At 55.0% G+C, this 13,953-nt stretch overlaps 2 protein-coding genes across 3 annotated transcripts in view; one reads left to right on the forward strand and one right to left on the reverse strand.

Annotated features, from left to right (window-relative positions):
• Positions 1-7,883: 7,883 nt before the first annotated feature.
• EMX2 (empty spiracles homeobox 2) lies at positions 7,884-13,402 on the reverse strand. Of its 2 annotated transcripts, XM_090057300.1 has the most exons (3): positions 12,290-13,392; positions 11,103-11,287; positions 7,884-9,224 (listed from the first exon to the last, which is right to left on the reverse strand). In XM_090057300.1, the coding sequence occupies exons 1-3, from the start codon at positions 12,678-12,680 to the stop codon at positions 9,057-9,059; spliced, it is 744 nt and encodes a 247-aa protein (XP_089913426.1). In that variant the 5' UTR covers positions 12,681-13,392; the 3' UTR covers positions 7,884-9,056. The 2 variants fall into 2 exon arrangements, with proteins under 2 accessions (XP_089913426.1, XP_089913427.1); XM_090057301.1 differs by lacking the exon at positions 11,103-11,287 and having other exon boundaries at positions 12,290-13,402.
• The window catches only part of LOC149860080 (uncharacterized), a 73,102-nt gene continuing 72,147 nt past the window's right edge, over positions 12,999-13,953 (forward strand). Inside the window, exon 1 of the mRNA XM_090058732.1 lies at positions 12,999-13,613. Within this exon, the coding sequence (XP_089914858.1) occupies positions 12,999-13,613 (615 nt within the window). The remainder of the gene's footprint in view (positions 13,614-13,953) is intronic.

Below are 13,953 nucleotides of genomic sequence, written 5' to 3' on the forward strand. Positions count from 1 at the left end.
AAAATAACCATGTGCCACCAGCATGGCACAGTACAGGCTTTTACTGTGCCACGGGGGCACATGTAGACATGCGCATCGTGTGTTACATCTAATACACCCGTGGATGCAACCTCAAATAACGTTCAGGCATGGCAAGTCAGCTGAAATAGTCTCTTGCTCCTGATGTAACGGGGGGGCAAAACATTTGGGCCATTTCATATCACCCCTAAGCTTGGACCTGGGATGGGCATAAATCCGCTGCAAGGAGGAAATTGTGCCATATCTCTTCTAGAAAATGGGACAGAAGTGCTGGTTGTCCTGCCTGTGATCAACCAGCTCCCACAGAGTTGTGTAGCTTGCTAAACCCTTGCACAGGCATAGCTTGTTTGGGAACTGGAAGGCTTGGTTCCACTTAACTGTACAATGCATTGAAGTGTAGTATATATTTTCTAGAGCCCGTGACTATCCAGTGTTAGCACAAAAGTACTTTGAGGAAATGTTTCAAACATACTAACAAGCATGAAGTCTTGTGAAGACATGTCACACACACACACACACAATCCCCCTCCCCTAGCAGGGGCAGCTTCTCTCCCTGACACTGAGGCCACCACCTATGAGGTTTCTGTTTTCTGGATGACCATGGGCTTTGACTGACACTTGCATTCTCATGCGTGCCAAATAATGCTGTTTTACACGTTTATTCTATGCCCTAAGTGACCCTGCCATTGAGGAATCATAGCAATGTGCCCATAACTAGCTTTCCAGTTGGGTGCTTTAATAGCCTGGGTCTGATCAAGATCTTCCTTTTGGTTATTGGCTTGGTTCTCAGAGAAGAGCTCTGCCATTCCCTTGGTTTTCACAGACCTGCAGTCATAACTCTCAGCTGTACTTCATTTCAAGGAAGGTCTCTCATCTGAGTTCAAAGCAGCCTACATTCCACACCCATTTCATGTCGTCCATCCCCTTTCTTTCCTTACTAAAAAAAATTGCCTGAAAAATAAACAGAATACCGAGATTTTGGAAAATTGTATTTATAGGGGAAAAAATCCAATCTATTCTTTATGTTGGGTCTTCACGACACACCGGGTGCTCATGTGGGCCAAAACAGGTGGGCTGGTAAGCAAGGAGAGTCTCATTAAGCCATGAATATGCTCATGATGTCGTCAAACGGTCAGTGATTTGTCTTTGATGGAACGTCTCCTTAAATGGAGATTGGCCAAGAGATGCATAATTGTTAGCACGGTTTCCATGATTCAGAAAATATTCAAGTCCCTCTGCAGAATGCACAGCATGTCTCTGGGCAGCCAGGATAAAAAACAAAATGAACTGTAAAGTAGAAATGGCAATAGGAATTTAGAAGCGAGAGGTAATAATGGTGAGCAAGAAATTTAACGGCCCCTGTGGTACGTCCGATACACCATTACCCAAAAGGTTGCCAGTGACACTACAGCATCGCAAGGTCACTTATAGTGGAACCCGACATAGAGACAGAAGGTTTACTACAGCAGTCAGGCTGCAAGACAGCCTCATTAAATCATTAAGAAAAGGGGGGAAAAAAGCCAGCAAGCTTCTTCAGTGCATCTCAGTATGTATTGTTTACTGTTTTGTTTGCAGCAAGATTTCCTTGAAAAGATCATAGGCTGCATTTTTTTTCTTTTGATTTTGAATAGAATAGGAAGTTTGAAACATTTGGAATAAAGTTCCAGTTAAAATTAGTGATCTGGACTAAAGTTTTTAAAAAATGGTGACAATGAATAGGAAAGAAAGTGTAATTTAGTGCAACTTCGCTGTAAGAGGAAACCACTCTGATGCTGGCAGGTACAGGGCTGTGTACACGCAGGCATGGCTCTTTTTGCAGTCATCAAAATGAAAACATTCTGAGGACTGTTGCTTTTAATTGCATATAAGTTTTCTCAGGTTTTAACTGAAGCACTGTACACATTTCTAAAGTATTGAAAATACTTAGATTATCTAAAAAAAATAGGCAATTATTTCTTAGATGAAGGACAGTTTCAGGGCCATCGGCAACTTAAAATAGCTTCATTAGATGGAGTTAGTAAAAACTTTCAAAAACATTTAATGTACCCTTTCAAGCAATAGTTATTTTTAATCCTTGTATTTATTTGGTTGCTGCTGTTGGACTCTGAGAAGGATTCCCAGTAGTGTGTTATTAAAGAAGAGGCCTTGTGGAAACCACAGCTGTTCATATTGCCATCAATTATTTTATGGCACAAAAGGGCAGCCTTCCCTCCCCCGGATCATATTTGGGCCTTCTAACATGTCACAAACCATCCTAAGAAGCTGAGTAGTTTTGCTGTTCAATTATATGCAACAAATATAGAAACTATCAATTCCATCTGTGTCATTTGTTCATAGACTTGGCCCCCAAACCAAATAGATGTTCTTCCGTCAGGCTGTGGGTGCCTGGAACAAGGAACAAGTCTGATGCAAACGTCTGCGAATGGCATTAAGCACTCCTGACCCTCTTTATGTTCCCCAGTGGTGATTTCCCAGGCAGCGGAAGCTTCTGAGCAAGGGCCACAGTCCAGGGTCTGTCTGCATTGCAAACAAGACATCATCTTTACTGTGTAAAAATCCAGGGAGGCTGGGTGTAACAAAACACAAACAGAGCTGGACTTTCTCTCCCTGCTTTACTGCTGGAAAACATTCCCTTGGTAGCATGTTGTGTCTCCTTCCAGGGAGACTGGGGGGGGAGTTACTTCAGTTCTTTCTGGAGGTTGTTTCTCAGGTACCCGTGCGGATGTCTGCGATGCCGCGCCACAGACCAGCTCTTCTTTTGGAAACCGAGTAACCCCTGAAGCGCTTGTTTTTTAAACAGTGGCTTCTGGTCTCTTTATGTTTGCTGTTACACCTACAGGCATTGTGCACCCTTGGCAAGGAACCTGGGCATTGTGCACAGCCTTTCACCCAAGTCATCCCCTGCCTGTGTAAGCTGGACGGGAACTAGCTAGACACTTTATTATGAATGAAGGAAAGAGCGTGATTCTAGCCAAGTTTTTTGGAGGCACCGTGTAGGGGTACTGGCCTACAGTACCTTGGAAACTTTCTGATTGCACAAGCATATTGGCTGGGAAAGTGCAAATGGAGAGATGCTGAAGGGGGTTCCTGCTTCACCGAGACCCTCAGCTTCTCCTTTGCAACCCCCTGATGCCAAAGCCTGGCCTGATCCAAAGAAGCTGAGAGAACAAATTAAACAGGGGGCCAGAAATTACCCTCAGCAATTGGGTATTAGCCTGACTGAATGGAGACAGGTTCCCACCTAGCAGCTCTTCTCTCTTGTCAGGTTGAACATTAACAAGCCGGCCAGGCCTAGAAAAGGGAAAGACTATTTCTACTCCGTGCGGGTTTGTTTCCCCCGTGCCACGCTAGTGGCGACAGATTAGCAGGTCGCCGGACTGGGGCTGCGAATTGCTGCCAATTACCTCCTCTTTGCTTGTTGCACTAGTCTAATGGCATCATTTAACACGCACTCTTTTCTCCCAGCACCCCAGCTGGTGACACCCAATAAAAAGCTTGATTGATAGGTGGATGCGTGTGCATGCAGATACTGGGAAGGCACTCATCATCTGGAAGTCAAACAATCTTCCCCGACCACTTTCCCTGCCCTCTTCCCACCCCGGACAGGCTAATCAGGTTTAGAGAGAGCCTGTTTGTTTAGGGCTCTTAAAAACCTCATTATCAGACTTTCAACCTGTTCAAACAGTGAATCAGCGGCGGATAAATTTTATATACTCCGGATCCCACCCCGCTTTCCCTCCCCCGTGGACGGGAACGCTCCGGGTTCCCAACTTAACCCCGCAGCCCCCCGCCTCGGCTCCCCCACGCACCCAACCCGCGTCTCCGGCACCGCTTCTGGGGAGGAGCACCTCGGTCAGCGCGGCCGCGGCTCCCGGAGCTGCCCCTGGACCTGCCGCGGGGTGGACGCCACTTCTTTTTTGTCTGTTTGTTTCGGGGTTGGGGGTTTTGGTAGAGATGCATCATTCCCGTAGGGAGACCCCAGCCCCGCGCTCCTCCGGCTCCGGGGAGCGGCCGGGCGCCGCCGCCCCCACGCGGGACCTTCTCCTTGGCGGCCGGAGCGTGTCCCCGCGGCCCCGGCCCCTCGAGCTCGTGTCCTGGACACGACCCGCACCCGCTTTTGAGTTTTGGGGCTGCTTTTTTTTTTTTTTTTTTTTTTTTTTTAGACGTGAAGAAAAGGCGGCGGGGGCGGCGCGGGTTTCTCCCCCGGCGTTTGCCCCGAGCCGAGCCCCGCTTTTGCGGCCAGGTGGGAAAGCCCTGGCGGAGGGTCCCTGGCTGATTAACAGGCTCCCCTGAAAGCCCCCGAGGGCAGGGCGGGCTCCGCTGTTGCCCCCGCGGCTTCTGGAGCGCGCGTGGGAGGGGCGGGGGCACCTCTCCCGCCCCCACTCGCCGACCCAGGGGGCCCGCGGAGCGAGCGGCCCCCTAAATACCGCCCCCCCCAACCCTTGCACACACTTGGTCTAACTTCTGAGTCCGCGGACAGCCGCGGTGCCGCCGCAGCGCCCGGCCCGGCCCGGCCCGGCTGCGCGTCCGCGGGGCGAGGCTTCCCACCCGAGTCCCGGCGGGCTCGGTCCGCAGCAGCCTCGGGGGCATTCGTATCTGTGCGGCAAAAATGAAAAACCACTGTTAATTCTCCAGTTGCCTTCCCCAGCCCCCCCCCCCCCACACGCACACTCCCGATGGTTTCATGCCACTCGTGGAAACCCCGGGGGGGTCCGTTTGCGCTGTGGGTCCGGCCTCGGGGCCCGCATCGTGCTTCCCACCGCGGTGAAGGCGGCGCGGGCGAGAGCCGGGAGGTGCGGGGCGTTTGTGGGGTATTTTCTCGAGGGAGGAAACGAAAGGGGGCGAGAGCGGAGGCCGAAGCGGCGGCCACCACCCTGCCGGGCCAGCGACAAAGCCTCCGGCCATGCCCGGCCTGCTCGGCCGCCCCCGGCTGCAGACTCCCCATCTCACTCGATATTGGGTGCTCCGCGGCAGCTCGCCTTCGTAAATAATATACAAAGTAAGAAACCTAATCCAGCAGGCTCGAATGTTTAATTCATCATTATGCGAGCTAATTGGAAGGTGATTATATGGTAATTGCTCATTAGTGGTGTATATTTATCGCTGTACCTTATGTCAAGGCCATGGGAATTGTGTAGAGGCTGTTCTCTCATTTCAAGGATCGGTTTCAGAGGCAGGAGCGAGGCAGGCGAGATCAGGTTCTTCCTGACGTCAGGTCCAGCCCCGTGCAATGGAGACCCGGGCTATAAATATTGGCTGGGCTCCCCGGGACCGGGGGGAGGCGGGGAATCGGCCCCGGGGCGCGGGGGCAACCGACGGGGCGGCCCGGGCTCCCTCCGCACGCCTGGCTGCAGCGCGGGCCCGCCGGCCTGCAGGATCCCGCCGCCGGGAAGCGGGGCCGTCCCGAGCGGATCCTGGCGCTAATGAGGGGAGGCTCGTTCCCGCCCGGGCCTGACCCCCGCTGCCGGGGTGCCGAGCCGGAGCTGCGCTGCCCCCGGGGAAGGCGCAGGCCCCTACTCCCCCCGATCCGCAGCGAGGCCCGTGCAGACGGGAGACCCGCTCCGGATCCGCGCCGCCCCGGGCAGCTCCTCACCTCTCCTCCCCCGAGCCGCTCGCCCCGGCCCTGGCAGCTCCGGCCGCAGCCTCCCCGCCGAGCCCCCGCCTGGGCTTGGGGAGACAAAAGAGGGGAGAGAGAGGTCAGTGGTGCGGCCCCGCGCCGCTTTGCGGGGAGCCGGGCGCCCCCCGACCCCGCCAGGGGCTAAGCCCGCTCGCCCTCCCCTGCCAAGGACCCCGGCCCGGGGCAGCAGCTGGACCCCGCAGAGCCCGGGCCGGCCCTCCCAGGTATTTCCCGGAAAACGTCTTTTTCGTGTGTCCCCGCAGCGCCCACGCGGGCAGTGCCCTCGCCGGTTCTTCTGTCAGCGTTGCCTGGCATCCGGCGTCCACGTTAGACTCGCTAATCCTGCCACTTTAAATAGATGAATTAATAAAGCAAATGAGGGTCTAATAAGCGGACTGTCCTGCCTATTGAGGCAGGGGGAGAGCGACTAGAAAGTGCGCCAAATTTGTTTGCAGTGGATCAAGGCTAGCCGCCTTTGCTTCACTTTCTTTATCTTAATTCCGACTTGAAAAGATATAATTATCTAGTTTGAACAGAGCTGCTATCAAATCCTTCTTTAGGCAGGGAAGGGAAAAGCTGGAGTGGATTGCACTGTTCTGAGCCGCTTGGTGCAGCCTGAGATAGGGAGTAATGAAGTTGTGGAGTCCTGAGATACAAAGGGCATTAACCTCATTAGCATGAAACCTTTTCTTCTAACCATTGTGGGACCCTTTCAGACTCCTAATCCCCCCTATTTTCAAAGCTTGGTTTGTAATAAAGCTTTTAGGGTTTTTTTTTTCAAAGCTAATGGCATTCTCTGAAGATTTTATTGCTGTTACGCTACATAGGACGCTTAAATTTTTTTCCCCCTCTCTCTCTCTCTCTCTCTCTCTCTCTCTCCTTGCAGTTAAAAAAAAAATCAAGTATATAGCTCCTGCAGAAATAAGCCTTTTATCAAGATGGGAAACAATTTATAGAAAGACCCAAATCTGCACTCTGTTTAATGTTTGCGCATTTGCATGGGTTTGAAGTCGGACTCGAGCTAACTCGAGCGGGCTGTGGTGCAAAATGCGCCCGGGTGCATCGGAAGAGCTGCACAATCCGCCGGGATTTTGCGGGGTGGTGGCGGAGGACGACGAGAAGTTTACCTTGGGAATGGCTCTGCTCAATAATTAGGCGGAAAGGGAAGGGGGACTGCATTGCGGCAGGCATCGCACCCTATCTGGGCCTCTTTAATATTGGAGCAGCTCTGAATGGAAAGTCACCGCTACGTTGCATGGGATCCACGATGTTAAAAAAATCAGATCGGATTTTTTTTTTAATGTACATAGTATCCTATAGTGCCAACACGTGCGCGGAATGTCTAATCTTAACTTTTCAAGGCAGGACGCTTAACAAAGCTCGTATTTTCGCGATCCATTGTAACTTCGCCTTATCACAGTGTAAAGGGTAGTCAGATTGTCCTAAATTATGTCCAACTAGCCCCCCTGGATCCACGGATTAAGAGATTAAAGGAGACCACTGGGCAATGCCTCCTCTTTCCCCTTCATATTCCTGGTATGATAATTGCCTAAACTGATTTGCACTTTCACAAAAGCTTGCAGGATTCTTTGTAGCTCGAACAGAGCAGACGAGGTTTCTCTATCAATGGAAATAAAACTGATTAATGCAGTCTATCAGGCTAAAGAGCAAATGAAGCATGAAAAAACAACTGTGTACCCCCAGAAAACCAGCTCCTTTCCTGAGCATTGGTTGCAGCTCCCCTCCCCCCCCGGGCTACAGCTTTAACGATGTCCGCAGAATCGGCCCCCTGGACAAAGGTACTTCCCGCTCCGGAGGCACGGCACCAACTCCCGCACCCTCATCTCAACATAAAACACAAAGAAACCCGCACACAACCGCCATAGGCTGTTTGGTTGAAAAAGTCAGGAATCTAGCAAAAAAATAAATAAATAAAATGCCTGATCTCCCCCCCGCCCCCAAAAAAAGCTGCAAACGGATCATTTTCAATTTTTTTCATTTAAAAAAAAATCTAAACTTCGCATGAGACTCTTTTTTTGTTTTAATCTACATAAATTGACGCCCGTGGGTTATTTTCTAAGCGTTGTTTACAAGGGATGGAGTGAAGGCATCAAATCAGCGCCCCCCGCTTGAGCAATGGCATCGAAAGGAGCAGAGATGTTTATGGCCTGAAGTCCATACGGTCCCCCCCCCAAATCTGGGGGACCTACGGATTTGCAAACCCTGAAAAAATATGGCTTAAAAAAAATTTAGGGCATATTGATAAATCTTTATTGACAAAATATTGACAATGACATACTTCTTGGAAGTATATAGTGTGTTAGAATTCTAACAAATTAAACACAAAACACAAAAATATTTACATTCTGGTATAGAAGACATTAAGGAAACATTTGTCACTTGTTTTTAGTAGCTCTATGATCTTGGAATATTATAAGCTCAGTGCTTGAAACTTGCCCCCAATGAAAATGGCCATTTTTGATCAATCCTCGAGATCGAGTCCTTTTTCCTGCATACTGCTAGTTTGGAAGACCTGCCAATTAAGAGCCGGCACCACCGAACAGTGGCCATCGGATTTAAAAAATATTAATTAAGTTGCACCATGGGGTATATATATATATATTTTTTTTTTAATTGGGGGATTTTTTTTGTTTTTTTGTTTTTGCAGCAAAAAGTCATAACCACCCCTCCGCTCCCTCCCGCCCACCTCCCCGCGTTGTCCGTTTGGAAGGAACACTATGTTTAGTTACTGCTACTTCATTTAGCTTTCACAATCACTTTGACGCCAGAAGTTATCATAAAATGTTTACAGACTGCACATTTCTCGTAAAATAAAATTAAAAAGCACACAGAACCTGTCTTAAAAAGAAAAAAAAATACAATTCATTTCTGTCTTTAGGAACCGTTTTAAAAAAAACCCAAACGGCTTTTTCTTTCTTTCTTCCTTTTTTTTTTTTTTAAACACATGCAATTCAAGTTTCTGAAACAGGTGTGGATTTGGACTGTGCACGGCATTTGTAAAGGCTGGGAAAAAAAACTGTGAAGTGCAAAAAAATGTCCTGTTAGGTGGTGTTGGGGGGGGGGTTGTGTATATATATCTATATATATTGGGGGTTTTTTCTTTTAATTTTTTTTTGTCGTTATTGGATTTTAAAAGTGGACTGCGAGAAACGGAATACCTGTCAATCATCGTGTCTCGGTGGATAGGTTTTGACTGACAGATCCCCCTTTGCCAGAGCTGTGCCAGCAATGCCACATTTTGGACCTCTCGCTCCGCGCCTCTCTCAGCTGCCTCCTAGACGAGAACTGCATTTTGATGAAGCCTCTGCCTCTCCCCCGCACGCCGCTCTCCCGGTGTGTGATCCTGCGACACTTGGGTTTTTGTTTTGTTTGCTCGTCGGAAAAGTCCCAGCGCCAGGTCTTAGTCGTCTGAAGTGACGTCTATTTCTTCTGGGCTGGCTTGTTTGGTGGCAATTCTCCACCGGTTAATGTGATGAGTCCCTTTTTTCTTCTGTTGTGAGTCTGACCCTTCCTCTTCCAACTTTTGTCGCTTGAACTTTGTCCTTCTGTTCTGAAACCATACTTTTACCTGCGGAGGGGAGACGAAGGCGGGGGTTAGCTGGCTGGGCGCTCCTTGCGCGGGCTCCCTCGGTAAGGACCAGTGGATGCGGGGGGTGATGCGTGTGTCCCGTCTACTAAGTGCCAAATGCAATGAAAAAGGGGTCCGGGACTGCGTGCGTGTCCACACACTGCCTACACCCAGAGGCAGACGCGCACACATCTGTCTGCCTCCAGCTTGCTTGTGCCCGCGGAGGTTACACATGCACGTCCATACACATGCGCGTGTGCGCGCCTCTGCACAGACACAGAGAGCCGCGACTTGCGGAGCTAGTAGGCACACACTCGTCTCCGCACACGCACTTCGCATCACGCCCGCCGACACAGCCATCAAGGCTACCATCAGCTGCAAATCCTCCGCCAGCCTCCCCACGCCGCAGCCGTGGCGGGGCGAGGGGGGCTTCCCCTTCCCAGGGCGCCCGCCCGCCTTTCTGCAGCGGGCCCTTTCCCCGCGTGTCGGGGGTCCCGCACCGGCCAGGTGCACCCACCACGCCCTGCGCGCGCGAAAGCGAAAGTGCTTCAACCCCCTCGAAAAGGAAGATTTCGGCGTTTTGTTTTGCCGCCTGAATGCGCGCCTTGCCAGCCGGGCCGGGCCGCTCCTCTTCCGAGAGGGGCTCAGGGAAGGAGATGGCATCTTCGCCGCCGCCTCCCCAAAACGAAGGGCCCGCAGCACGTCCCGCAGGGGCTGCCGGCGAGCGATCGCGCTCAGGCAAAACCCCTTCCAGTGCCGTAGGAAATGCCTCTCTGAATTTGCTCCGAGTCGAATAAATCTGACTTAACCAGAGCCCAGATTACTGGAGTCGTTTAATTACAGATAGTATTGATCCCGAAGTTATCTCGAGAGCTGGCCACACTCCTCGGAGCGGCCAAAGGTAAACACGGGTCCTTTTGCTTTTTCTTTCTTTTTTTTTTTAAAAGCAGTTTAAACTCTGGTTCTGTCTGAAAGTGCCTGATAAAGGCCCCAGCGAGGGGGGGAAAGGGGAACGGGAGCATTTTAATAAGCTGGTTTAACCCGCTTCGCTGCCTCTTCAGAAGAGAGCGCGGCGGTGCCAGACACACAGCTCCGCCGCATTTTCATATTCTCCTAAAGTCCCCCATTAAAAAGCTGAGCGGGGAACAAGGGGTGAGTTTAATTTGCTTTTAGTTTGCTAATTGAAGGGGAGGACGGTTCATTTCTGCCCGCTGATCTCCCCAGAGCGAGCTCGTTTGTAGGGAACCGGGGGTTTGACATCTGGACAAAAGACCCCAAGCAGCTTCGGAATCAGACGGGACAAAGACCACCTTAAATACAGCTTTGCCACTGGAAATAAGCCTGTGACCGGTCCCTTGTTCCGAGAACCTCATAAAAGTGGCGATCCCTTTGTCTTGTTTTGTTAGCCAGACATTTTAAAACAAAAGCCCCAACCTCTTTATTGCTTCCCCCCGAAAAGGGGGGGGGAAGTGTTACAACTTAATCCCATCTGTTTACGGAGAACTTTGAACCAGGCTGCGGCTGGGGGTTATCCCCCCCCCCCCAGTACAGTGCCACATACTGTAGCAGGGACACGTCCCTCAGGCAGGGAGGAGAAAAAATATGTACGCCAAACCCTGCACCCACAGCAAGGAGAAGGAGACATGCAGCTCGGGAGAAGCCGAGCGCAGAAACCCGCGCGCTAAATAATCCATCCGGGGCCGAGCAGACACACGCGCAACACGCGCCCGCGCCAGGCTTGACCCCGAACAGCGCGGGCAGCCGCGGGACAGTGCTCGCGCAACTCAGCCCCGCCGCGGCCGAGGAGCCCCCTGCTCCACGCCAGGCCTCGCGGGGCGCGGCGGGGCAAACCCGACGGGGCGCTGCGCCTCCTCTCACCTGAGTTTCCGTGAGGCTGAGGCTGTGCGCCAGCTGCTTCCTCTCCGCTCCCACGACATAATGGTTCTTCTCGAAGGCATGTTCCAGCCGCAGGAGCTGGGACGGCGAGAAGGCGGTGCGGATGCGCTTGGGCTTCCTGGCCAGGGCGTTGTGCAAGAGGAAGCTCTCCGGGCTCGTCTCGTTCCCTGGCCGACGGGGCAAGAGCACACATTAGCCCCGCGCTGCTCTGCCGGGGGGCGGGGGCCCCTTTGCTCACTGCCCTCGCTGCAGGGCCCGGGGAGGGCCGAGGGCTCAAACCCGCGCGGGGAAGCCAGGGCCGCTCCCGGGGCCCCGCGAGAGGCCGCCCGGCCGGCCCAAGGCGGCTGCACGGGCCCGGGGGCCCCGCTCGCCAGGGAGCCGAGCCAAATAAAGAGGAGGGCCCACTCCCCCCGGCCGGCCCTTGAGGAGCCGCCCCGGGTGGCCGGGAGCAGGCCTCCGCCGCTGTCCCGGCCTCGGCAGCCCGCGCTGGGACCGATGCTGCGGGCGGGGAAACCTGGCATTTTGCTCCGGGAGGGCGGCAGCCGCCTCGCTGAACTGGACTGCGGGGGGGGGGGGACTTTTTAAAAAGTAAATAAATAAGGACAACTCTCCCCGCCACCCCCACCCTTGCTGGCTTTTTTATTTATCTTTCCCTTCGGGAAGCGGCTGGGTGCGGGGAGCGGGCGGGACGGCGCGGGGAGGGAACCTGCCCCCGGAGGAAGCGGGGCACGGGGTGGGGGGGAGCGGGGGCATCGCCTGCCCCGCGCCGAGAGGTGGGGGGGACGGTGCCCCGAAGTGCGTGGCAGGCCCGGCCCGCTGCACCGCGGCCTCCGCGGCCGAGCGGCGCCCGGCAGCCAGCGAGGAGAGGCCGGAGACCTCCCCGCCCCCCCGCCGCTGCTCGCCCCTTGCCGGCCCCGGAGCAGGGGAGCACGGGGAGCCCCGCGCTGCGCCGGGCCGGGGAAGGGCAACGAAAGCCGGGCGAGGGGCGGTCGGGGCCGGCCGGGCAGGCCCGAGGCGGAGGGGCTCGGCCTCGTCCCGGGAAGCCCCGCGGGAAACTTGCGGCGCTGCTCCCGGGGCCCGTGTTTTGGTTGCAAACGACCGCTTGCCCGCAGCCCGCCCAACCCCCGCGCCCGGGCCCCCGCGTGTCGGTGTCGCGGCGGGGCACGTACCTTGGAAGCGGTGGCCCAGATACCGGTACCTGTGGATGAGCCAGGGGTAGAAGGTGGAGGGGTCCCGCTGCTGCGAGGCGAAGAGCGGGTGCGGGGAGTGGGAGGACGGCAGCGGGTGCGCGGCCAGGGCGTGGGGCGGGGGCACGGGGTGCACGGGCACGGCGGGGTTGGGCGGGTGCGACACGGCCTCCGCGAACACCAAGTCCGGGTTGGAGTAGACGCCGCGGCCGGCGGAGTGGAAGCCGTTGAGGAAGGGGTTCATGGGGCTGGAGTTGGCATAGCTGAGCGCCGCGGGCCGGATGGGGTCCTCGGAGCGGGACGCGGGCAGGGGGCTGTCTTTGGCCACCAGCGACTCGATGGTGAAGCAGCGCTTGGGCGCGGGCTGGAACATGCTGCCCGACGGCCGCGGCCCGCGCTGCGCCGCCGGAGCCGGGGCCGGGGCCGGGGCCGGGGCCGGGGAAGTTCGCCGGAGCGGGTGCCTGGCCGAGGCAGCGGCGCACTCATCCAGGGGCTGGGCGCAGCGGCCGGAGCGGCGGGGCCCGCCCCGAGTTGCCGGCAGAAGTTCCCGTCGCGCCGCTACGTCCAGAGACGGTCCATGGAGGTGCGCGGTCCCCGCGCCGGCGGGCGGGCGGGCGGGCGCCTAGTGCATGCGCCTAATTAGCGCGGGGATCACATCAACAGCTTCCTCTGAAGCCTGGTAAATGGCTTGATGATTGGTCGCTATTACTCGCCTCGAGGTGGAAGGGGGAGACTCTTTAAAGTGCGTCAGAGGGGAGGCGAGCGGGGCGCGGGGATCCTGGAGGGCTGGATCCCGGAGCGGAGCGGACTGGCGCGCGGGCGGCGCGTGTGTCTGCGCGGCCCCGGCCCGGCCCGGCCCCTCCCGCCGCCCCCGGCCTCCCCTCGCCGCCTGCGCCCCCAGGTAGGCAGCAGGGCAGCGCCTTGCGGGAGGGTTTGGGGAGGGATCCCCGCCGGCTCAAGTTGCGCGGGTGGATTCAGCGGCGCCGGGCCAGATCCCGGGCACCCCTTCCCCGGCTGCGGCGGGAGCCCCGGGCAGGGCCGCCCTCAGGTCCTCGCTGCTCGGGGGCAGCGGGGAGCCGGGACTGCTGCAGCCTCCCTGCCCTGCCCTTCACCCCGGCGCCGGGAAGCCGCGGGCAGCCCGCGGAGCCGGCCAGAGCCGCGCAGCTCCGGCCCTGTCCGGATTTTCGCGATTACCTCTGGGTTCCGGGATGATTTTAGGGCCGAGTTCTCGCGCTCCCATTGGCTGGCGCGGCGGCATAATGATGATCACGGCCGAATGCTGTTGGCTGCTGCTTACTGTTTATTGGTAGTTAAGGATCTATTATCTATTCATCAGCCTCCTATTTTTGCCAATTACATTCTTCTAAAGTGAAGTACCAGCAGGTATTTTGCACATTTACAATTAATGATAAAAAAAAAAAAATCTGGCGCGCTTTAAATCTATTACGCCGCGGTGTCATTTATCTTCAAGATGCAGAATTACTCATGTCAATGACTGTTGCTGCTGAACTGGGGAGGGGGGGGGTTGCAACGGGAGTCTGGTCTTCCCTGCTTTTATTCTTGTACTTCCTTCCCCCTCTGCTTTTAAATAAAAATATCCATTTTCTCTCTAGCCTTAAAACCCCCTGAAGTCGGTACAGGAAGAT

This window comes from Crocodylus siamensis, chromosome 7 (assembly GCF_052110815.1).
Source record: "Crocodylus siamensis isolate JL-2025a chromosome 7, ASM5211081v1, whole genome shotgun sequence".
Lineage (NCBI taxonomy): Eukaryota > Metazoa > Chordata > Crocodylia > Crocodylidae > Crocodylus > Crocodylus siamensis.

Excerpts from the sequence above, each read along its gene's own strand:
- EMX2 (XM_090057300.1), bottom strand. The coding sequence starts at position 12,680 with ATGTTCCAGCCCGCGCCCAAGCGCTGCTTCACCATCGAGTCGCTGGTG. Across the intron at positions 11,288-12,289 it reads TCTGGGCCACCGCTTCCAAG|GGAACGAGACGAGCCCGGAG; the intron begins GTACGTGCCCCG and ends CCCGTCGGCCAG. Across the intron at positions 9,225-11,102 it reads TCAGCCTCACGGAAACTCAG|GTAAAAGTATGGTTTCAGAA; the intron begins GTGAGAGGAGGC and ends TCCCCTCCGCAG.